The 23,991-nt window shown below is 38.9% G+C and overlaps 1 protein-coding gene across 1 annotated transcript in view; it reads right to left on the bottom strand.

The window, feature by feature from the left end:
- LOC122814496 (integrin alpha-M-like) overlaps positions 1-23,991 on the bottom strand; it is a 935,681-nt gene that overhangs the window by 148,391 nt on the left and 763,299 nt on the right. Inside the window, exons 22-23 of the mRNA XM_044087070.1 lie at positions 22,049-22,159; positions 16,084-16,163 (exon numbers count right to left, since the gene is read on the bottom strand). Coding sequence (XP_043943005.1) covers positions 16,084-16,163; positions 22,049-22,159 — 191 coding nt within the window. The remainder of the gene's footprint in view (positions 1-16,083; positions 16,164-22,048; positions 22,160-23,991) is intronic.

Here is a 23,991-nt window from a genome sequence, read left to right as displayed (position 1 = left end):
CTTCGACTTGCCTGCAGATATAACACGTCTAAAAGGAGGATTTTTTTTCTGTATTTTTGTACTTTATGGATTCCAAACATAACTGCCATTTCTGGAAATTCAACTTGTAAATAGGTGTAACTTTGAAGATCTATTTCACCCTGACAAAACATGTCAAAAAGAGCCGTATCTACTTTTAAATAACAGTTTTTTTATATATGTTAAATCAACTTTTTTGTATGTAGTGTTGTCTTCTAACATATTTTCTATAGACCTGCTGTAATCTTTATTTTATATATATATATATATATATATATATATATATATATATATATAAATATATATATATATGTGTGTGTGTTCTTATGATACATTGTAATAATATACTAATGATACATTGTAATATTGTACTAACACTGCAATGTATTCATATATGAATGCTACATTGTTAATAATGTGATTGTGCTACATGTAATAATGAACTAATGCAACATTGTAATAAGTGTTCTAATGAAAGACTATACTAATACTACAATGTAATAATATATTAATGTTGCATTATAATAATATATTAATGATTAACTGTAATAATGTAGTAATGATGCTTCTAATAGTAATGTGCAAATCCTGCTCTGTAATACTATACTAATGCTACATAATAACATTGCAGTTATGCTACATTGTAATGGTGTACTAATGCTACATTGTAATAATGTCTTAATACTTCAATGTATTAAGATGCTAATGTTACATTGTAATAGTGTACTGATGCTTCATTGTAGTAATGCACTAATGTTATAATGTAATAATACAGTAGTACTTCATTGAAATAATGTACTAATGCTAAACCGTAATGTACTGCTGTTACGTTATAATAGTGAACTAGTTCTACAATGTAATGAACTAATGCTGTATTGTAATAAATGTTCTAGTGATCTTCTTTTTCTTCTGCTCTTGGCTGTTCCTGTTAGGGGTCACCACAGTGGATCATCTGTTTCCATTTCTTCCTGTCCTCTGCATCTTGCTCTTTCACACCAACCACCTGCATGTCCTCTTTTGCCACCTCCCCAATTCTTATCTTAGGCCTTTCTCTTTTCCTCTTACCTGGCAACTCCAACCTTAGCATTTTTTTCCCAGTATACCCAGCATCCCTCCTCAGCACATGTCCAAACCAACACAATTCCTCCTGTCTGGCTTTGCCTCCCAAACCATCCAACCTGAGCCGACTCTCTAATATATTGATTCCTAATCCTGACCAACCTTGTCATACCTAATGCAAATCTTAACATCTTTAACTCTGCCACCTCCAGCTCTGACTCCTGCCTTTTTGTCTATGCCACCGTCTCCAAACCATATAACATAGCTGGTCTCACTACCCTCTTGTAGACCTTCCCTTTCACTCTTACTGGTACCCGTCTATCACAAATCACTCCTGACACTCTTATCCACCTACTCCACCCTGCCTGTACTCTCTTCTACACTCGCCATTACTCTGAACTGTTGATCCCAAGTATTTAAACTCATCCACCTTTGCCAACTCTACTCCCTGCATTCTCACCATTCCTCTATCCTCCCTCTCATTCATACACATATTCTGTCTCAGTCCTGCTGACCTTCATTCTTCTTCTCTCTAGAGCATATCGCCATCTCTCCAGGGTCTCCTCAACCTGTTCCCTACTCTCACTACAGATGACAATGTCATCTGCAAACATCATAGTCCACGAGGACTCCTGTCTAATCTCGTCTGTCAATCTGTCAATCACCATTGCAAATAAGAAAGGGCTCAGAGCTGATCCTTGATGTAATCCCACCTCCACCTTAAACACATCTGTCACTCCTACCACAGACCTCACCACTGTCACACTAGCCTCTTACATATCCTGCATGACTCTTACATATTTCTCTGCCACTCCCGACTTCCTCATACAATATCACAACTCGACTCTAGGCATCCTGTCACATGCTTTCTCTAAGTCCACAAAGACACAACGGAACTCCTTCTGAACTTCTCTAAACTTTTCCATCAACACTCTCAAAGCAAACATTGCATCTGTAGTGATCTTTCCTGGCATGAAACCATACTGCTGATCACTAATCATCATGTCCTTCTTAACCTAGCTTCCACTACTCTTTCCCATAACCTCATGCTGTGACTGATCAATTTTATCCCTCTGTAGTTACTACAGTTCTGCACATCACCCGAATTCTTAAAAATTTGTACCAAAACATGTCTTTTCAACTCCTCAGGCATCCTCTCACTGTCCAAAATTTCATTAAACAATCTGGTTAAAAATTCCACTGCCATCTCTCCTAAACACCTCCATGCTTTCCACAGGTATGTCATCTGTACCAAGAGCCTTTTCATTCTTCAGCCTCTTCATAGCTATCCTTACTTCCTCATTGCTAATCACTTGCACTTCCCGATTTACTATCTACACATCATCCAACCTTCTCTCTCTCTCTCTCTCTCATTCTCTTCATTCATCAACCCCTCAAAGTACTATTTCCATCTGCTCAACACACTCTCCTCGCTTGTGAGTATGTTTACCTCATTATCCTTTATCACCCTTATCTGCTGCACATCTTTTCCAGCTCGGTCCCTCTGCCTAGCCAATCTGTACAGGTCCTTTTCCTCCCTACTTAGTGCCCAGCCTTTCATACAACTCTCCATGCACCTTATCCTTAGCCTTCACTACCTCTCGCTTCACCATATGGCTCATTGCCTTATACTCCTGTCTACTTTTTTCATCTCTCTGACAATCCCACTTCTTCTTCACCAGCCTCTTCCTCTGCATACTCTCCTGTACTTTCTCATTCCACCACCAGTTCTCCTTGTTCTCCTTCCTCTGTCCAGATGTCCTTGTTCTCCTTCCTCTGTTTACTGTCCTGTACTTCCTCATTCCACCACCAGGCCCCCTTGTTCTCCTTCCTCTATATACTCTCCTGCACTTCCTCATTCCACCACCAGGTCTCCTTGTTCTCCTTCTCTATATACTCTCCTATACTTCCTCATTCCACCACCAGGTCTCCTTGTTCTCCTTCCTCTATATACTCTCCTGTACTTCCTCATTCCACCACCAGGTCTCCTTGTTCTCCTTCCTCTGTATACTCTCCTGTACTTCCTCATTCCACCACCAGGTCTCCTTGTTCTCCTTCCTCTATATACTCTCCTGTACTTCCTCATTCCACCACCAGGTCTCCTTGTTCTCTTTCCTCTATATACTCTCCTGTACTTCCTCATTCCACCACCAGGTCTCCTTGTTCTCCTTCCTCTATATACTCTCCTGTACTTCCTCATTCCATCATCAGGACTCCTTGTTCTCCTTCCTCTGTATACTCTCCTGTACTTCCTCATTCCATCACCAGGTCTCCTTGTTCTCCTTCCTCTGTATACTCTCCTGTACTTCCTCATTCCATCACCAGGTCCCCTTGTTCTCCTTCCTCTGTATACTCTCCTCTAGTTCCTCATTCCATCACCAGTTCTCCTTGCTCTCCTTCCTCTGTATACTCTCCTGTAGTTCCTCATTCCACCACCAGGCCTCCTTGTCCTCCTTCCTCTGTCCAGATGTCACACCAAGCACCCTCCTCCTTTAATAGCTCTGCTGTAGTTACCCAGCTATTCAGTAATTCTTCATTGCCACCCAGTGCCTATCTTAACTGTTCCCTAAACTCCACCTCACAATCACACTTTTTCATCTTCCATCATTTGATCCTTGGCAATGCCCTCACACTCATCCTCCTCTTCTTGATCTCCCACCTCATCCTACAGACCATCATTCTATGCTGCCTAACTACACTTTCCCCTGTCACCACTTTGCAGTCTCCAATCATCTTTAGACTGGCCTTTCTACACAGGAAATACTCCATCTGTGTGAATCTTCCTCCACTCTCGTACATCACCCTATGCTCCTCCTTTTTCTTAAAATATGTATCTACCACAGCCATGTCCATCCTTTTCACAAAATCCACTGTCATCTGACCTTCTGCATTCCTCTCCTTAACACCATATCTACCCATTATTTCCTCATCCCTTCTGTTCCCTTCACTAACATTTCCATTTTAATCAGCTCCAATCACCATTTTCTCAACCTTGGGTACACTCACCACCACTTCATCCAACTCCAAAATGTTCCTTTCTCATCCATCTCATACCCAGTTTGCTGAGCATACGCACTAACAACATTCATCATCACACCATCAGTTTTCAGCTTCATAAACATCACTCTGTCTGACACTCTTTTCACCTCTAAAACATTCTTGGCATACTGTTCCTTCAGGATAACCTCTATTTTCTCCTCCCATCCACACCATGATAGAACAAATTGAGCCCCCCTCTGATACACCTGGCCTTACTCCCCTTCCATCTGTTCTCTTGCACGTGCAATATATCAGCGATCTCTCTCTCCCTATACCAATCATACTACCAATATTCAAAGTTCCTGTCCTCACTATCACACTCCTAACCTTCCTCTTTTCTTCCTGGCTCTGGGCATGCCTTCCCCATCTTCTTCTCCTTCAGCCAACAGTAGCCCAATTTCCACCAACACCCTGTCACCTAGCAGTACTGATGGCAGTCATTGGTAACCCAGGCCTTGACTTATCTGGTATGGAAATCTGTATTGTTGCCCGCATATGTCATTTGGCAAAGGTTTTACACCAGATGCCCTTCCTGAATAAGTGTTCTAGTGATGCATTGCAATACTATACTAATGCTATAAAAGATACTATATATTATATAAGATTTCAGTAGCAAATTCTCACCTTATCTCCACCCTACTTTATGCCTCTCCAATATATACCAACCTAAGGCAATGCGATCTAAACAAGCTAGAGATCTGCTACAACAAAATTGCCAAATTTGCCACAGGGGCATCCTACCATAGTCACCACTATCTCTCACTTGCTGGACTGGGCTGGCTTGAACTCCCTCACCTCCTTCAATGGTATCAACTCATACTCGCCAACAAACTAGTAAATCATCCGCTAAAAGTTCCATCCCTCCAGAATCTACTCCAACCCTATCACACCAACAGACCACTAAGATCCAGCAACAAAAATCACTTGCAGGTCACTAAAGCCAATAACTCTGCTGGTGAAGCACTATTCTCTTGTGCCATAGCCAAATTATGGAACTTCCTCCCACCCACAATTACCTCCATACCATCATGCACCCACTTCAAAACTTTGCTAAATGCGCACCTAAAAACATGCTGGCTATGCCCTTGCAACTCCCCCTCTAATATCACCCACCCCATCAACCCACTACCTTTCTTTCCACTCCACTAACTACCTTGATTATAGCAAGCTCGGATGCTCATAAGCCTAGCTACTTATTATACAGCAGGAACTTCTTATTGTAACAATTGTTAATGTCTGGTATGTACTTCGCAGATGATAAAGATTCTAGTTGTCTACTGATGTACTATGTTCTTCATCTGTACTATGTTTATAATTAATTGCTATGTTGATCAAATTGTTAATTGCTATGTAAATACAATGTAACTACCATCTGTATATTTTAAATGTGGAGCTTTTCTCCCCAGGCCTCCGCTAAAAATGGACCTACGTCCAGTCGGACACTCCCGGTCAATACATGTAAATACATAAATAAATAATGCTACATGCTAAACTGTAATAATGTACTAATACTACTTTTTAATAGTTTACTAATGCTACATAATAACATTGTATTTATGCTAAATTGTAATAGTGTACTAATGCTACAATGTAATAATATCTTAATGCTTCAATGTAATAATACACTAATGTTACATTGTAATATTGTACTAATGCTGCAATGCAATAACAAACTAATGTTACATTGTAACAATGTATTAAATGTTACACAGTGATAATGTACTAATGCTTCACTGTAATAATAGACTAACAGTACATTGTAATGTGTTCTGATACATTGTAAAAATATATGGGTCTATATCAGATCATTGAAACAACTCATTATTGAATGCCGTAACGTTAAACTGCAAAACCCAAACCCTAACAATATGAAAATCTCAAAACAGTGAATTTTGTCCCAGGGAAAAATTTGTTGTTCCCAGAAACACACACACACCACATGCACACTAAAAAGCAGCAATCCACACACATACATTTAAAAGTTACATCTAACCCTACACTACACTACACATACACTACTATCTATCCACTTACCTTAACCCAGACCCTAATCCTAAGATCCGTCACTATCGCACATTTACCTCACCCGCGCCCTAACCCTAACTCACTTAACCCACCCGTAACCCCAAATGCTGTCACAATCGCACACTTACCTGACCCACGCCCTAACCCTAACTCACCCAACCCACACCCTAACCCAAACGTCCGCATAATCACACACTTACCTTAACCCAACCTGTAAATTTCCGCCACATCGCTGAAAACAGCGATGCCACAACAATGGCCAACCGAATTCTTTCCCTAGGAAAGAATTTGGTTTTGTGCAGCTTCGCTGTTTTCAGCATTTGCGATATTGGGTTCGATATTCGATCATTCGAAATTCTGCCATTTCGATGATCTAATATAGACCCAAAATATACTAATGCCACATTGTAGTGTACTAATGCTACAATATAATAATATGTTAATTCTACATTGTAATAATGTCCTCATGTTAAACTGTAATAATGTACTCATGCTACTTTCTAATAGTATACTAATGCACTAATGCTGCTTTGTAATAATATACTAATGCACTAATGCTGCTTTGTAATAATATACTAATGCACTAATGCTGCTTTGTAATAATATACTAATGCACTAATGCCGCTTTGTAATAATATACTGATGCTACATACAACATTGTACTTATGCTAAATTATAATGGGTCACTAATGCTATTCTGTAATAATGTTCTAATGCTTTAATGCAATAATACACAAATGATACTTTCTAATAGTATACTAATGCACTAATGCTGCTTTGTAATAATATACTGATGCTACATAACAACATTGTACTTATGCTAAATTATAATGGGTCACTAATGCTATTCTGTAATAATGTTCTAATGCTTTAATGAAATAATACACAAATGATACTTTCTAATAGTATACTAATGCACTAATGCTGCTTTGTAATAATATACTGATGCTACATACAACATTGTACTAATGCTAAATTATAATGGCTCACTAATGCTATTCTGTAATAATGTTCTAATGCTTTAATGCAATAATATACGAATGCTACTTTGCAGTAGTATAATAATGCTTCATTGTAATAATGCACTAATGCTACATTGTAATAATAGAATAATGCTACATTACCAATGTTACACTGTAATAACACATGAATGCTAAACTGTAATAATCTACTAATGCTATAATGTAATAATGTATTAAATGTTATACTCTAATAATGTACTAAAGCTACATTGTAATAGTGAGCTAGTGCTACAATGTAATAATGAACTAATGTTGCATTGTAATAAGTGTTTTAATGCTACACTGTAATAATGTACTATTGCTACATTGTAGCTGTATGCTAGTGCTACACTGTAATAATGAACTAAAACTACACTGTAATAAGTGTTCTAATGATACATTGCAATAATATAATAAAGCTGGATTGTAATTTTGTATTAATATTACAATGTAATAACATAGTAACACTATATTGCAATAATGTACTAATGCTAAACTGTAATAATGTACTAATGTTGCTTTTTAATAGTATACTAGTGTACTAATGCTGCTTTGTAGTATACTGATGCTACATAACAACATTGTACTTATGCTAATTGTAATGGTGCACTAATGCTACACTGTAATACTGTACTAATGCATCATAATAATATACTAATGCTACATTGTAATAATGTACTAATGCTTCATTGTAATAATATACAACTGCTAGACTGTAATAATATACTAATGCTACAATGTAATAATGCACTAACGCTAGATTATAAAAATATACTTATGCTGTACTATAATAGTGTGCTGGTGCTACTTTATAATACTGTAATAATGCTACATTGTAATAATAGATGGATGCTACAGTGTAATAGTGTATTGATGGTATACAGTAATAATGTGCTAAGGCAACACAGTCATAATGCACTAATGTAATAATACCCAGTTCAGAACCTAACAATGTATAACACTAAAAAGCCTAGATTGGCTAATACTAACCTATGAACTAATGGGTTTATATTACAACGTGAAAAGATTTTTTAAATTTATTTATTTGTAGTTTGTTAACTGAGAAAGTCCATTGGGCCTAAGAGAGCTCTTTTTCAATGGAGGCCCAGGGAGAAAAGCTCCAGAAACAATATTACAATATTTAAAAAAACTATTAAAGCTAACAAAAATATTACATTATATAAAACATAGAAGCAATGATGATAATAATAAAAACTTATTGTGGTAAATGGCATGAGAAGCATTTCTGCGAGTACTTGGGATAACAAAGCGTTTTGTAGTTTACGGTATGCAGATGCCTATACTAACTAAGACATAACAGGAGTTGTCATAGTAAGACAAATAGTAAGGAGGTGGTGAGATGTGCACCCCGGGGGGGGGGGGGGGGGGGGGGGGGGGGGTACTATTCTTCAGGGACATGAGATTTTTGGCCATCCTTTTGGTGAGGAACTTTTGTGGCCTCTCCAGCTGCTGCAAGTGTCGGGTCAGATACATTCCGAATGGGGCATTGTACTCAATCATTGGTCTGATGAGTGACGAGTATAGGAGACTATGACCTCCCTTGATCTAGATGTGAATCCCTTCATGATAAGGTGGGCAATGTAGAAGGTCTTCCTAACTACTTTAGCAATATGAGTGTCGAATGAAAGGCTACTGTCAACCTGGGTCCCCAGGTCCCTGATAACTTCTTCTGTGATCAGTGGATTGCCACCTATATGGTAGCTAGGGGTAACCTTGTTTTTCCCGAAGGGTATGACTATGCATTTCTTGGCATTTAACTTTAGGCCATGGCTCTGGCACCAGTTATCCATTTCTGTGAGACCCTTCTGAAGGATATCTGTGTCAGATGTGTTTTCACGCCCAGTTTGCAGTCATCTGCAAACTTTGTCAGCCATAACCCTCCTGTGTTTGCTTGTACTTCAGAAAAGTAGATGCCAAACAAGAGTGGGCCCAGGACTGAGCCCTGTGGGACACCACTTGTGACAGGCTTTGAGTCTGACATGGCGCCAGCAACTCTGACCCTGTGGGTTCTGTCACTCAGCCAGTTTGCAACCCATCTTGTAATGTATGGGTTTACATTTAAGTTGATGAGTTTTTCAATGATACCTGAGTGGGGTATTGTATCAAAGCCTTCGCCAGGTCTAGGTAGGCTGTATGGACTGCCTTTCCTCATCAATGGCCTTGGTGACTGTTTCAAAAAGTCAACCAAGTTTAAAAGGCATGATCTGCCTTTGACAAAGCCAAACTGGGATGGATCCAAAGTCTGCAAATTCCCTATGTCTTTATTTATGAGATCCATTATGATCCTCCATGACTTTGCAGATAAGGCTTGTCAAGCTAATGGGACGGTAATTTCCAGGGTCGTGGTGGAGGCACCTTTGTGAAGGGACCACAGTTGTTGTGCGCCACTCCTGGGTAATGATCCGAGGTGAGACTAAGATTAAAACAGCTGTCCTAACTGCGGGTTTAATTCTCATTGAGTTCGTGGGATAATACAGCCAGGACACCATCAGGTCCCATGATGCTGTGTTTTGCCTTGAGAAAGCAGTTCTCACCTGGGAGCAGAGATGTTTGGGGGGCTACAAATTGTTTGGTATAGATATCTCTCCTTTGGGGAGGGGGAGAAGTTTGCACTGAACCTGTCAGCCAGTATGTTGGCAATGTCTGTAGGATCAGTAATCTTCACATCATTTTGAACTAATTCTGAGCATATCTGGGAGTTTCCTCCTAGGTTTCTGACATAGCTAAAGAATGCCTTATGGTTGTCTTTAGAGTCCTTAGCTATTTTTCTCTCAAAATTAGCTTTGGATGATTTTATGAGAGCTCTTAGCTTTTTACTTATAGTGATCAGGGCTTACTTACCTTTTAATGATTTTGCTCTATCTTGTAGTAGCTTTCTCCTTTTGTTGTAGAGTTTGTTTATGGCTGGGGTCCACCAGACTGGATGCTTGCCTTTGGTACAAAGAGTCTTTGTTTTGCTTGGGATTGCCTGATCCATGCAGCCTGCAGGTGCTGGTAGAAGGCATTTGTAAGTGATTCAGCGGTTTGAGTAATGTTTACCGGCTCGGGGCCTTAAAGGAGACCACACTGTAATAATGTACTATTGCTACATTGTAGCTGTATGCTAGTGCTGCACTGTAATAATGAACTAAAACTACACTGTAATAAGTGTTCTAATGATACATTGCAATAATATAATAAAGCTGGATTGTAATTTTGTATTAATACTACAATGTAATAATATAGTAACACTATATTGCAATAATGTACTAATGATAAACTGTAATAATGTACTAATGTTGCTTTTTAATAGTATACTAGTGTACTAATGCTGCTTTGTAGTATACTGATGCTACATAACAACATTGTACTTATGCTAATTGTAATGGTGCACTAATGCTACACTGTAATACTGTACTAATGCATCATAATAATATACTAATGCTACATTGTAATAATGTACTAATGCTTCATTGTAATAATATACAACTGCTAGACTGTAATAATATACTAATGCTACAATGTAATAATGCACTAACGCTAGATTATAAAAATATACTTATGCTGTACTATAATAGTGTGCTGGTGCTACTTTATAATACTGTAATAATGCTACATTGTAATAATAGATGGATGCTACAGTGTAATAGTGTATTGATGGTATACAGTAATAATGTGCTAAGGCAACACAGTCATAATGCACTAATGTAATAATACCCCATTCGGAACCTAACAATGTATAACACTAAAAAGCCTAGATTGGCTAATACTGACCTATGAACTAATGGGTTTATATTACAACGTGAAAAGATTTTTAAAATTTATTTATTTGTAGTTTGTTAACTGAGAAAGTCCATTGGGCCTAAGAGAGCTCTTTTTCAATGGAGGCCCAGGGAGAAAAGCTCCAGAAACAATATTACAATATTTAAAAAAAACTATTAAAGCTAACAAAAATATTACATTATATAAAACATAGAAGCAATGATGATAATAATAAAAACTTATTGTGGTAAATGGCATGAGAAGCATTTCTGCGAGTACTTGGGATAACAAAGCGTTTTGTAGTTTACGGTATGCAGATGCCTATACTAACTAAGACATAACAGGAGTTGTCATAGTAAGACAAATAGTAAGGAGGTGGTGAGATGTGCGTAGCAGGTGTTAGGGTTAAATTAGTGAAGGAAAGCTAGAAGGGGGTAGGGGTGAGGTAGGTGGAAGTTAGGAAGGGTGAGGCCAGCAGCATTCCCACTTAGTTGAGAGATAGGAATGAAGCAAAGTCTTAAAACAAGAGTGGTTCTGGGTAATTCAACTGTGGGGTGGGAGTGACTTCCATTTGCATGCTAGGGAAAATAACAATAGAAATTGCCCAGGCATTCGTATGGGTTTGTATACTTCAAGGACAGTTGATTTTTGGATCTGAGTGATCTATCAGCAATATACAGGGTGAGGATGGAGGAGAGAGGACAGTTAGAGGGCCTGAAAACAAGTTTATGTACAGTTGAGAGTTGAATGTAAGAGAAATAGTTGGAGAGTTCTAGCCATTTCAAGGAGTGTAGGGCATCACAGTTGTGCGAATAAGACTTGGAGCTGGTTGCAAACTTAGAGATTTTACTGTAACAGGAGTCAAGTTTAGTCTTTAGGTAGGATAGTGGTTAGTTAGGAGAGGGGCACCATACATATCAGAGGGAAGGAGGTACGTGACAGCAAGGGTATGCTTGGCTGATGGGGTGATGTAATGATTGTGTCGATAGAGCCCGAGCTTCTGTCGGATTTTCTTGATGTTAGTTTGTAGGTGGGTGTCAGAGTTTAGTTATTCATTGATAAGGACACCTACTAGCTTAGTATGGGGAAATATTTCAATGGGACTCTTCTTATGGATGACTATAGAGAAGGAGTTCTTGTCAGTTTTGGTATTGTTTGAAGGGATAAATATCATGAATTTAGTCTTGGTTGCATTGAGAGCTAGGTGATTGTTTAGCAACCAAGTTTCAATGCTGATGAAGCTGTCCTGAGTTATTTGCATGAGTATGGGGAGAGATTTGGCAGAGCAAATAATGGTGAAGTCATCTCCATATTGGAAAAGTTTGGCATTTGGGAGACATTGATAGAAGTTGCTAATAAAGATGTTAAATAGTAGGTGACCCAGGACAGAGTCTTGGGGTATGCCTGTTGGAGTACGAAAGTAGGAAGTGGTACAATTTTTCCACTTGATGGCCTGTTGACAGTTTTAGATGTAACTGGAAAACCAGTTTGTGGTAGGGGAGAAGGTTGAGATGGGACAGCTGGGGCAGGAGTAAGTGTTGGGAATCGGTGTCGAAAGCTTTGGATAAGTCAAGGAGAAGGGTAGCTACTATATTGCCTGAGTCACAAGCCTGGTTGACAATATCAAAGAAGAACAGAAGGGCAGTGGTGTGATATGTCCTGGTCTAAATCCATGTTGAGTAGGTGTCAGCAGGTGATTGTCTATTAACTAAGGTAGGAGTTGCAGATGAATACACTTTTCAAGAATCTTAGAGATAGGGGAGAAAAAGGCTATTGGACGGAAATTGGAGATGTTAGTATTGCTGCCCCCTTTGTATAGGGGAATGATAAAGGCTTTTTTCCAGAGGAGGTACACATGATTCTTGAATGGAACAACTGATTAGAATGCAGATGGGCAGAGCTATGCCATCAGCAGCTAGCTTGAGGAAGTTGGAGGGTAGTTTATCTGGGGCATTAGAACACGGTTTTAATTTTTTAAGAGTTTTTTTATGGTATTAACTGGGATGGGTTTGAGGGTGAAGGGAGGGAGGTGATAAAATTGGTTGGAAGAGAGGGGGAGTTTTGGGACAGATATGCGGTAGGTGCTAAAACGTTGGGGAAAGATGTGGTGAACTTGGCTATAGAGTCTACAAAAAGGAGTTGAATTGGGTGGCAGTGATATAGGTTCATAGGTTCATAGGTTCATACTAGGCTATCTGCCCGAGGGCATGGTCCCTGATAACTTGTGGATTTGATCTTCTATGGTCAGTGGATTGCCACCTATATGGTAGCCGTATTAACCTTGTTTTATTTCTTGGCATAACTTTTTCTTTCATGGCTGGCAAACCAGTTATCCATTTCTGTGAGACCCTTCTGAAGGATATCTATGTCAGGATGTTTTCGACCCACGGCTTTTTGCAGGTAGTCATCTGGTAAACTTTTGTCAGCTATAACTCCTCCTGTGTTTGTCCTCCTGTGTTTGCTTAGATAAGAAAAAAAGAGTGGGCCAACAGGACTGAGGCCTGTAGGACACACCTGACAGGGCTTGAGTTGAGCACATGCCTGCAACTCTGACCCTGACTCTTCTGTCACTGTCAGCCAGTTGGTAAACCCCCCTTTTAATGTAATGTATGTGGGTTAAGTTTTTGAGTTTTTTTTTTTGATACCTGGAGTGGTGGGGTATTGTATCAAAGCCTTCGCACAGGTAGGGTAGGCTGTATGGACTGCCTCCTCTCAAAAATGCTGGCTGACAGACAGTCAAAAGTCAACCAAAAAAAAAAGGCATGATCTGCCTTGAAAGCCAAACTGCTGGGTTCCATCAAAGTCTGCCCCCCTATGTCTTTTATTTATGAGATCCATTATGATCCTCTGGCTTTGCAGATAAGGCTTCACAAAGAGTCTTTGTTTTGCTTGGGATCCACATGCTGGTGCATGCAGCCTAGAAGGCATGGTGAAGTGATTCAGCGTTCATCACTGTAGCTTGATCACTGCGGGGCACATACCTAAAGGAGACCACACTGTCTTAAGCAGTGTGCCTGGCTTTCAGAAGTTTTTTTACTGTTCTTTTATTTCGGTAGTATGGATAAGGACCTCCCCATTAGATTAGTTTGTGATCTGATCTCACCAGTGAGGATGTGAGACTGGGTCTATAGTGTGTGTGTTTCCTTCCTTCTGCCCTGTCTGCCAGTGTCCTATGCTGAGAGAGCTCAGCCTCCAGTTTGGCTGTATAGTTGCTCATCTGGAGAGCTAGGATCTGGGCAAGGATTGTCATTTTGGCCAGGACTGAGGAGGGCAGAGATACTACTCCAAATCTTTTTGGGATTGGATTTGTGATTATTTTGGAGTTTGGAGTAGTAGGATTTTTGATCAGCTATTTGTTTTTTCTTTATTGTGGAGATGTTCGTATTTGGTTATGGTGTCTTTGGAGAGCCAGGGGGCAATTTTTGTTTTAACGCCTTTTAGTTCTTGGAGGAGCAAAGCTGTTTAGTAGGTTAATGAATGATGTATTAAAACAGGAAACAGCATTGTCAAGAGGTAAAGTTAGATATTTCAATCAAACACTTCTCGATTGACATGAAACCACTGAAATTCACTTCCACAAATCATGGAATTTTTCCCAGGTAAGGAAGTAGTTGACCAACTCCACAGCTCTGCCCTTGTCCCCATTGTAGTGTGATCTCAAGAGTTGATATATATAGTTAGGAGGGGAGAAATTCTGCGATTTGAGGAAGTGAATTTTGACAGTTTCATGTTGATGGAGAGGTGTTCAAAGGAAATGAATAATATAGACCCAAACTAACATATACAACCTTCTCAGCACCTGTGAAATTATCCGGCATCCATCTACTTGTCCAGCACTAAATACCATTCCATAAAATATTGTTCCCACTTGGTCATTACTGTCCAAAGACCAAAAACTCCTCTCTGCCAACAAACCTATCAAATCTGCTGGGTGTGGTGTATTCTAGTACCATGTTGCTAAGGTCTGGATCTTCTTACTTGTATCTTTTAGATCAATACTTTCTCAACAGTCCTTTAAAACAATTATAAAAGACTTTCTAGCCAAAATCTGGATCTGTTCCTGCTCAACCCCAGGATAAACTATATTGGTAAATATGAACAAGTACCTATTCATACCTCCTTACACTACCTTCTTCACTAACTTCCTTACTTCAATTAATTTCTCTCCCCTCACACTCTATCTAAATATGCCATAACTCTATTTTTCATCCCACTTCATGTTGCAATTCCTATTTGTATTATACTAGCTTACCTTTAATTTCTCTAAACTGACTAAAATTTCTGTAAATATTAAATCATTGTCGTATAGGTTGCATCCATTCTTAACCAATATTTTCACATTATGTATTATTTAGTATACTTCTTTAAACTGTACATCTGTTATTGTTTTTATTGTATTATTTTTTGTTCCAGTCCTCTTACACTAACTTCAGTTTATTCTCTCCTGGTTGCTGTATTGACTCTTTTGCTCCCTTGGACGGAAGCCCTTAGATCCATTTGTTTCCTGGGGTGAGAGCTGAGCATCCACATTCTTGTAAGGTGTTTTCCTTAATTAAATCACACATCCCTGCACATGGTTACCTTAAGGGTTTAATACAACAGGCTTCTGTGGCATGCATGCACACCTCTGCACGCAGCATACCTGAGTGACCCAGCTCCCCCTTGTAGCCCACACCTGATTCTAATTTCCACAAGAGATTCTGCCACAGAGAGTGGATTCATAAAGAAAGGTGAACAGGCTGAATCCTTCTCATTCAGCCAGTACAGTAGGCACCCAAACCACTAATCCGACTTGGGTCCCCCGGTCATAGTCATAGCTATAACCCTTTATGTTAACTGAGCTGGTAGATGATTCCAAACTGTATTACTGTAGTTATGTATTACCACAGTTCTCACTGCATAAATGTTGTGTACACAGGCAGAAAGTTAACTAAAACCTGTAACTGTGTTTATATGAATTTTGTATGGACATCTTTCATTCCTTTTCCTGTGGCCCAGCTGCATGCATGGCATACAATATCTCTGCATCATACCCACTGTCAGCAATATGCTTGTATTAGTGAGACAATCAGACCATTATTAGTACTAACATCTGATGCACACACACACACACACACACACACACACACACACACACACACACACACACACACACACACACACAAATCTGTCTTCTTACCTTGTGGCATTGGCCGAGACAACAAGAGTATTCTCCCATGCTGCTTTGGCAAATACATCAAATGTTGCAGTGAATGCAATCTGGAAAATATACCAGCATAAAATGACAGCAACACAAATAACTACAAAAACTTATAGAAAAGATATGCAGTTGAATGTATTTTTCAGTCTTTAATTCAATTTAGGGAATATCTCTTCAACTTCAGATTCATTGACATCACTTCAGTGTGAAATTTAAACAGCTCAAATAACAAATCACCCAGAGTATGTCACTGAATGCCATTTCAAAAGCACCAGCACATAATAAAGACACTTAGCAAATCTATGCAGGTTAAAAACAAATCTCAAAAGAAAGATGCAGCTGTGCAGGTTACTTTACTCAATGGGTATAGGAAAATTTATAGAAAACAAGAAAGAAGACAGTTGTGTGGCAATGCCGTGTAAAGATAACAGTTTTCTCAATGCAACACAGTCATTTTTTCAACCAGTTTTTGACCACTGATTGGTGGAATGTTACTGTGTAAAACTAAAGTTCAGCACTAGTATATGTGATGGATTTATGTACACTGTGCATAAAGTGCACCATGCATGCACTGTAGGACCATTGCAACCTCACACACCAGTGATAGATAGGGTCCCAATTATCTTCCATCAACTGTCTTGAAATTTGAAGCTTGCAATCTGAGTAATCTACCCCAACCTCATTTTCCTACTTTCAAATCCTTCTACACACTAAGTAATCACACAGATCTCTACACACACACAATAATTGTTGGAGACCAAAACATCAGCTTTGCCACCCATACAAAACATAACCTCAACTTCCTCTCACTGCCCATATGATTTGCCAATTAATTAATGGGTCAACTAGATACAATCATTTGACTAGCAGCAGCAAGGTACTAGATATACAAATATCCAACAGGTATACATGTATAATAGTCACTACAAAGCCCAAAACCCCACCTATACTACATTACACCATCTCCATACAAATACCAGTATCAATTTAACTCTTGTGGAATCTGCTATCATTAATATAAGCTGGCATATGCTTCTCTCAGTATTCAGTGTCAATGAAGCTGCGATTTTCCTCATCAAAGTCCAATGCACTGTAAAAAAATCAGTTCCTTCCTAATGAATTCAGGCTTCACAAAACCTAATACCTCCTATGGATTGCTCTTCAAATCCAGCAACTTCTCAGAGAGACAAGGACTGGACCATTTGGAAAGAAACATTTTCAGCACAAGATGAAGCTACCTACAACACACTACAAAATGAGGCCGAAAAAGATGTAGAACTTAAGCTCCCTGCTTCCACAACTGGCAAATCTCTACCTTATCCACCCCTAGACTGTTTTGGAAGGAGGTCGACTGCATTACCAGCCATGGCAAATCCCAGTACTCAATGCAAAGCTTAACTGCTTCCAATTCTGTAAGTGAATTCACCAGTTCCTTCCTTACAATCACGCTCAAAACCCTAAATCATTTCAACCTTTCCTGACCCCCTTTATTACCATAGAAATCCCACAAAGAAAGACACTGCATTACATGATTTACATCCTGGGTCTGATGGTTTTTGCTCTAAGTTTTGAAAGAAATACAGACCTCATGTCCTAAATCCTGCTCATGTTTTCAAATTATGATTCATACAAGTATTTCACAATGTTTTGGAAAATTGGTAGTCACCGCAATCCATAAAACCACCAATCCATCCTCCATGGATGACTTCAGGCTAGTATCACTCCTGCCACACCTGGATAAATTGCTATAAACTCCATCTACAATCAGGTCACTGCCTTCAGCACAGCATCTTTCCTCCCATCAAAATGGATTCCTGAAGCCCTGAAGTACCTTGGGAACACTGTACTTACAGACACTAACCAAAGGAGCCTCACTACTGCTTTCTTTGTTAACGTCACCAAAATCTTTGATTCAGGCAATAACACATTCCTGTTTCATTTCCAAGCCTCATCCAGTTCTTTCACAATATGGTGGCCATGTAGTTAGATCTCCAACAGATCCTTCTCTTGAATACAAAATCTCCATCCCACCATCTCAGCAAATCAGTGTCTCCTCTTCCAAGCCTCTATCCCGACAGCTATTCTCTTTGGTATTTTCACCCATTCTTCTCCATATGACATGAAAACCTTCATCATCAGTGTGCATGCATGAAAACCTTCATCATCATCATTCAGCATGTGTGAAAACCTCCATCATCATCATTCTGCATGCACACAGTTTCTTTTGTCACTTCTGCAGCAATTATAATGGCATCTTGGATGAACTTCAAAACATCTTTCAACACCTAAAAACTTGACTTCAGGGCAAACATCTAAGTATGAATCTCCAAAATACAACGTCACATTCTCTGGAGCAGCACACAAATTAGTCAAACCTTCCCACACTATCTACATCACTCCTATAAAATACACAGCCAGTAAAACGTTCTCTCATACGGCTACATAAGGGCAACACCATACTCATGCCTTAACTTATTCCAGCATGTTGACATCATAAATGACAAAATTAATTATACACTTATGGCTGTCATCAAATATCTCAACTATTTACAGAAGGGAAAAAGACTATTTACAAAACTGTCCTACAACCCAGCTTGAATATGCCCTTTACTCACCAGTGCTTCTAATGAAAATCATGGAGCCTTCCAAACATTATCAAGCAAAAATATGTTGCTTCATGCATCTCTCACCTATAAGTGAGCAGCACTGTGACATGCTCCATTGTGTCAACTGCCCACCCTCCCCCATAAGGGAATGTACAAACTTAATACTACTCGGTCTATCTGAATACTATATTGTAAATCACCTCCATCCACCATCGCAGGTTGTCCAGCATAGAAACTTCCTCCCATCTTCAGCCTCAGGCCAACAATACCCACTTACTAAGTTTAGAATTTATGATTCCTCCACAGACATTCCTTTTACATACCAAAAGATCTTAAAAAATTCAGAGGGAAGTTAATTCAGACCCAATTATTCTCCTTCCTCCAAAAGTGAGTGGCACAGAAATTATTTAACTATTATGGAAATAATTTAACTGTCCCACATAACATAAAACTTAGGTACCCAAGGCTCCTTCTGTAAGCCACAGACCTCATAGTGGAATGTGGGAGAGGATGGAGTAGCAGAAAGGATGTATGCTGATGAACTAGATACTGGAAGCTGTATGTAGTGTCAACAGTGTCAGTGACTCAACACCACTAAATGCATCATCTTTGGTGCTGGAAAATCAGAAGGCTGTGGGTTCTACTCCCATACTATTTATGTGGATTAAATTTCCAGTGCTGGCATTATAGTGCAGTATGAGGTTACACTCCTTTGTCTGCAGTCCTTCATTTGAGACATCAAACTGAGGTTCCCTGAGTTGGTGGTAGCTCAGGTGGCTGTAAAAGATCCCACGGCACCCATTGAATAGAAAAAGAAAGGAAGTTCCCTGATGCCCTGGACAAATTTCCCCTAGTCACTCTGGTCTGACCTGAAAAGAAGGCAGTGGCATGTGGGACTAAACTGATCAACAGAGTGAATAAAAGAATGAATAAATAGTATATGCTATAGGAAGGTGCATGGGGTATATGTTAATGAGCTAGCTATAGGAAGGTGCATGGGGTTTATGTTAATGAGCTAGCTATTGGAAGGTGCAAGGAATGTATGCTAATGAGTATGCCTTCCAGTATTGTGAGAGTAGCATTTGGCCACTGCATGGCTGCTGATTTGCTACACACCATAATGCTTGCTGAGCTGTGATTGGCTGAATTGCATTTTGTTTAGCTTTGGTTTGATTATAGCATCATAGTACAGCTAGCTGTTCTGTTGCACATGCTGTCACTATTCGTATATTAATCTGTGCTTTTCACCGCAGTATATTACCAGTAAACATTGTAGGCCCTGCTAAGGCATATAGCACATCTCTAGGAAGCACAGTCAATGTGTTACAAAATAAATGGGTATGAAAAACAGAGTTATATGACAGTACACTGTAATAGGAATCAATACCGGGGAAAGTTGAGTCTCGTGCAGAAGATGTAGCTATAAGAATTGAAGGAAGCACTGTCCTGCTTTTAATGAACCCTGCAAAGTCTGTGTTTGTAAAAGATGTATTACTAAGATTCAGAAAAACAGATAAACGTGTGTTAAAAAGAAGTATGTGTTGTCGAAAAGAAATATGAAAAATGAACATATATTCATATATTCATGTAACACGATTTTTATAATAATCCAAAAAAAAAAATGAAAAACACAAGCAGACCTACAGCTCTAAATATTTATTACCAAACTTAAACGCTTTCGTCTCTGGTAATCAGGTTGTATACTACATGTGACAACAATCTCCTGTATTCTGCATATGCATGGACTATGGGGTAGGGATGCAAGATGGAAGCCTTTCTTACATAGAAAAACATCCAGGCCCAGCTAAAATTTGCAAAACAATACATCGATTCTCCCAAAAGCATGTGGGAAAACGTGTTATGGTCTGATGAGGCCAAGGTTGAACTTTCTGGCCACAATTCCAAAAGGTACGTTTGGCACAAAAACAATACTTTGCATCACCAAAAGAACACCATCCCCACGGTGAAGCATGGTGGTGGCAGTATCATGCTTTGGGGTTGCTTTCCTTCAGCTGGAACTGGGGCTTTAGTGAAGGTGGAGGAAATTATGAACAGTTTGAAATACCAGTCACTTTTGGCCCAAAACCTTCAGGCACCTGCTAGAAAGCTGAAGATGAAGAGGAATTTCACCTTTCAACATGACAATGACCCGAAGCATACATCCAAATCAACAAAAGAATGGCTTCACCAGAAGAGAATTAAAGTTTTGGAATGGCCCAGCCAGAGCCCAGACCTATATCCAATAGAAAATCTGTGGGGTGACCGGAAGAAGGCTGTTCACAAGAGATGCCCTCGCAATCTGACAGATTTGGAGTGATTTTTGCAAGGAAGAATGGGCAAATATTGGCAAGTCAAGATGTGCCATGTTGATAGACTCCTACTCAAGAAGACTGAATGCTGTAATTAAATCAAAAGGTGCTTCAACAAAGTATTAGTTTAAGGGCGTACACACTTATGCAATCAGTTTATTGTACGTTTTTCATTTGTTATATTTTTTCCCCTAACAGATTTGTTTGTTTTTCAATTGAATTGTACAGGTTATAGGTCACATTAATGGTGGAAAAAGTTTTGAAATGATTTATTGTGGTCTAATTTTTTTTATATCACAAAAACCTAGCATTTTAACAGGGGTGTGTACACTTTTTATACGCACTGAATACATATGTATTTATATATCTATATCTAGCTCTCTCTCTCTCTCTCTCTCTATATATATATATATATATATATATATATATATATATATATATATATATATATATATATATATATATATATATATATATATATATATATATATATATATATATATGTATATATATATATATATATATACACACACACACACACACACACACACACACACACACACACACACACACACACACACACACACACACATATATATATATATATATATATATATATAGAGAGAGAGAGAGAGAGGGAGAGAGAGGGAGAATGATACACATATATATATATATATATATATATATATATATATATATATATATATCCATGTGTGTGTGTATGTGTGTATTTACTGAGATGTGTGTGTGTGTTTATTGATATGTGTGTGTGTGTAGGTGCAACATTTCTCACATTGTTGAAATACTGCCTTGCAAACAGTATGAGCTAAGCCATATCGATAGCCTTTTTTTTACCAGTCAGTGATATTACTCTTATATCTTCAAATCTGTTACCAATGTGAAAGCCCACAACTAAAGCACATGGTGTGCCATTTCATAATCTTCAGAAAATAAGAGGATCTATTTGCTCATAATTTGTGCACAGAAGTGTACAACAATACTGTGGATTAAAAAAAAAAAGTAACTTACCTTAGATGCAGCAAAAAACACGGGGTGATTAATTCTGCAAGAAATGTCTCTCATGGTGGTGTCCTCTGTGCCTACGGTACCATCACAGCTGATGAAGGACAGCTTGTCAGGCTAAATAGCATGAGAGGTAATCATGTAAAACCATTCATAGCATTCTGTCCATTTTTTAAATTCTTTTTACCAACTTTAAGGTTTTATTATTTAAAAGTAAGTTCAGTACAAACATGTAAACACCATTCAAGTCAAAAGTATGTAAAATGCATATGTACTACATTCAAAATATGTGACAATATCAAATGAAATATCACTTTCAATAACAGTCATCCACCTTACCATAATCAGCGTTCATGCGCACCCCTTCAAAACTGCCACCCACCCTGTTGCAGTACGAAGTGAATACATAACCCTGACACAAATACACGTTTTTCACCCTCTCCTTCCTTCCTTCTCCCTAATGTTAGCCCCCCTGTCCATTTGCATTGCTGTCACTCTGAGATCGCTTATGCTTACTAGCCCATCCCTCCGCTCAGTCCAGCCATCCATTCTAGTATTCACCCCAGTATTACTCCTCACCTATCAACCATGGAACAAATTCCTGAACTTTCTCTTCCTCGCTCTAAACACCCCCCCCCACCACCACCACCACCACCATGCCCAAGAGAAGAAAAGGACAGGTCCTTGTGAAAATCTACAAAAGCTTCAGTGGTTTCTGTTTAAAAGTTTGGGGGAACAAAAGTGGTACCCAAAATATCTGAAGTAATCATATAAAAGGATGTTTAAGTATCTGTTGAAAACAACAGCATATAATTAATGATTGTTTGATGCCATAGCATGTTTGTGACTTGCAGTCTGGCTTAAGAAAAGGGAAAATGGCTGGGAATATATTACAAAGTGCTAGATTCTGTTCTGTCCAGAGGGAATACTAAAACTGGCATCAGATTCCAGGACAATGGACACTGCTTTGGACATTTCAAGTCACATGTGCTGGACAAGGTGAGTGCTAGCTTAAAGGATAACTCCGCCCTCTCATACAGTTTAACCCAATTGTTAGGTTTCTTTTCTCCGTACAATATGGTTCCAGCATTGTGTAGGTACCAGAAACCTGCTTGTACTTTTTAAAACTTTTATTTCCTTGCACTGGAGTCAAAGGAAGGGAAAGACCACCTACTTTTTTAAACTCAGCTTCTCACATACTTTGCAGAGAAATTCATCCCCACCTGCATGACATATCATAGACACAGTTAAATCTGTAGTTTACCCTGTCAGGGACTACTGTCAATCTTAGATGGGTAATTAATCCAGCTAATGTCAGGAACACAGCAGCTGATATAAAAAAAGAAATAAAGCTGTGGAAGTGTTTTCCACTGTTTTTATTGCAGAGGGGAGGAGAACTTAACACTCCACCTTCATAGCAAAACAAAGCATTAGATCAGTCAGGGGTTTAAAGGCAATTGTCAACTCTTCTGACAAATTTACATAAGCAGCAACACAGTATTGAAATGTAAAGCTTTAATTGTTATTTATAATAGTTTATATGTTAAGATAACTTAAATGTAGTATCAAAGATTTCTGTGACATTTAGAGGAAAGTCAGAAAATATTTTTTCTTGTAAAGTATCAATGCATTTACCATTTTCAAGCCCCCCCCCCAACACACAGACACACACACACACACACACACACACACACACACACACACACACACACACACACACACACACACACACACACACACACACACACAGAGGCCAGAACTGCAGAAAGAAAGTAAGATGGCAACCCTATCAACTAGGTGCATTGATACTGTTTATAAAAAGGTATTTTATGCTTTGTGTGACATCCTTCCAGAGGGGAATGAATATCTGGTACATGCCCATCCATGATAAGAGATTCCCACTGACTTTGAGTCAGTCCTTCCATTATTAGTCTATGAGCATGTTATAG

This window comes from Protopterus annectens, chromosome 10.part0 (genome assembly GCF_019279795.1).
Source record: "Protopterus annectens isolate FY-2018-M chromosome 10.part0, PAN1.0, whole genome shotgun sequence".
In the NCBI taxonomy this organism is placed as follows: Eukaryota; Metazoa; Chordata; order Ceratodontiformes; family Protopteridae; genus Protopterus; species Protopterus annectens.
The sequence above is the reverse complement of the archived record's forward strand: the minus strand, read 5'-3'. Positions and strand labels throughout refer to the sequence as shown.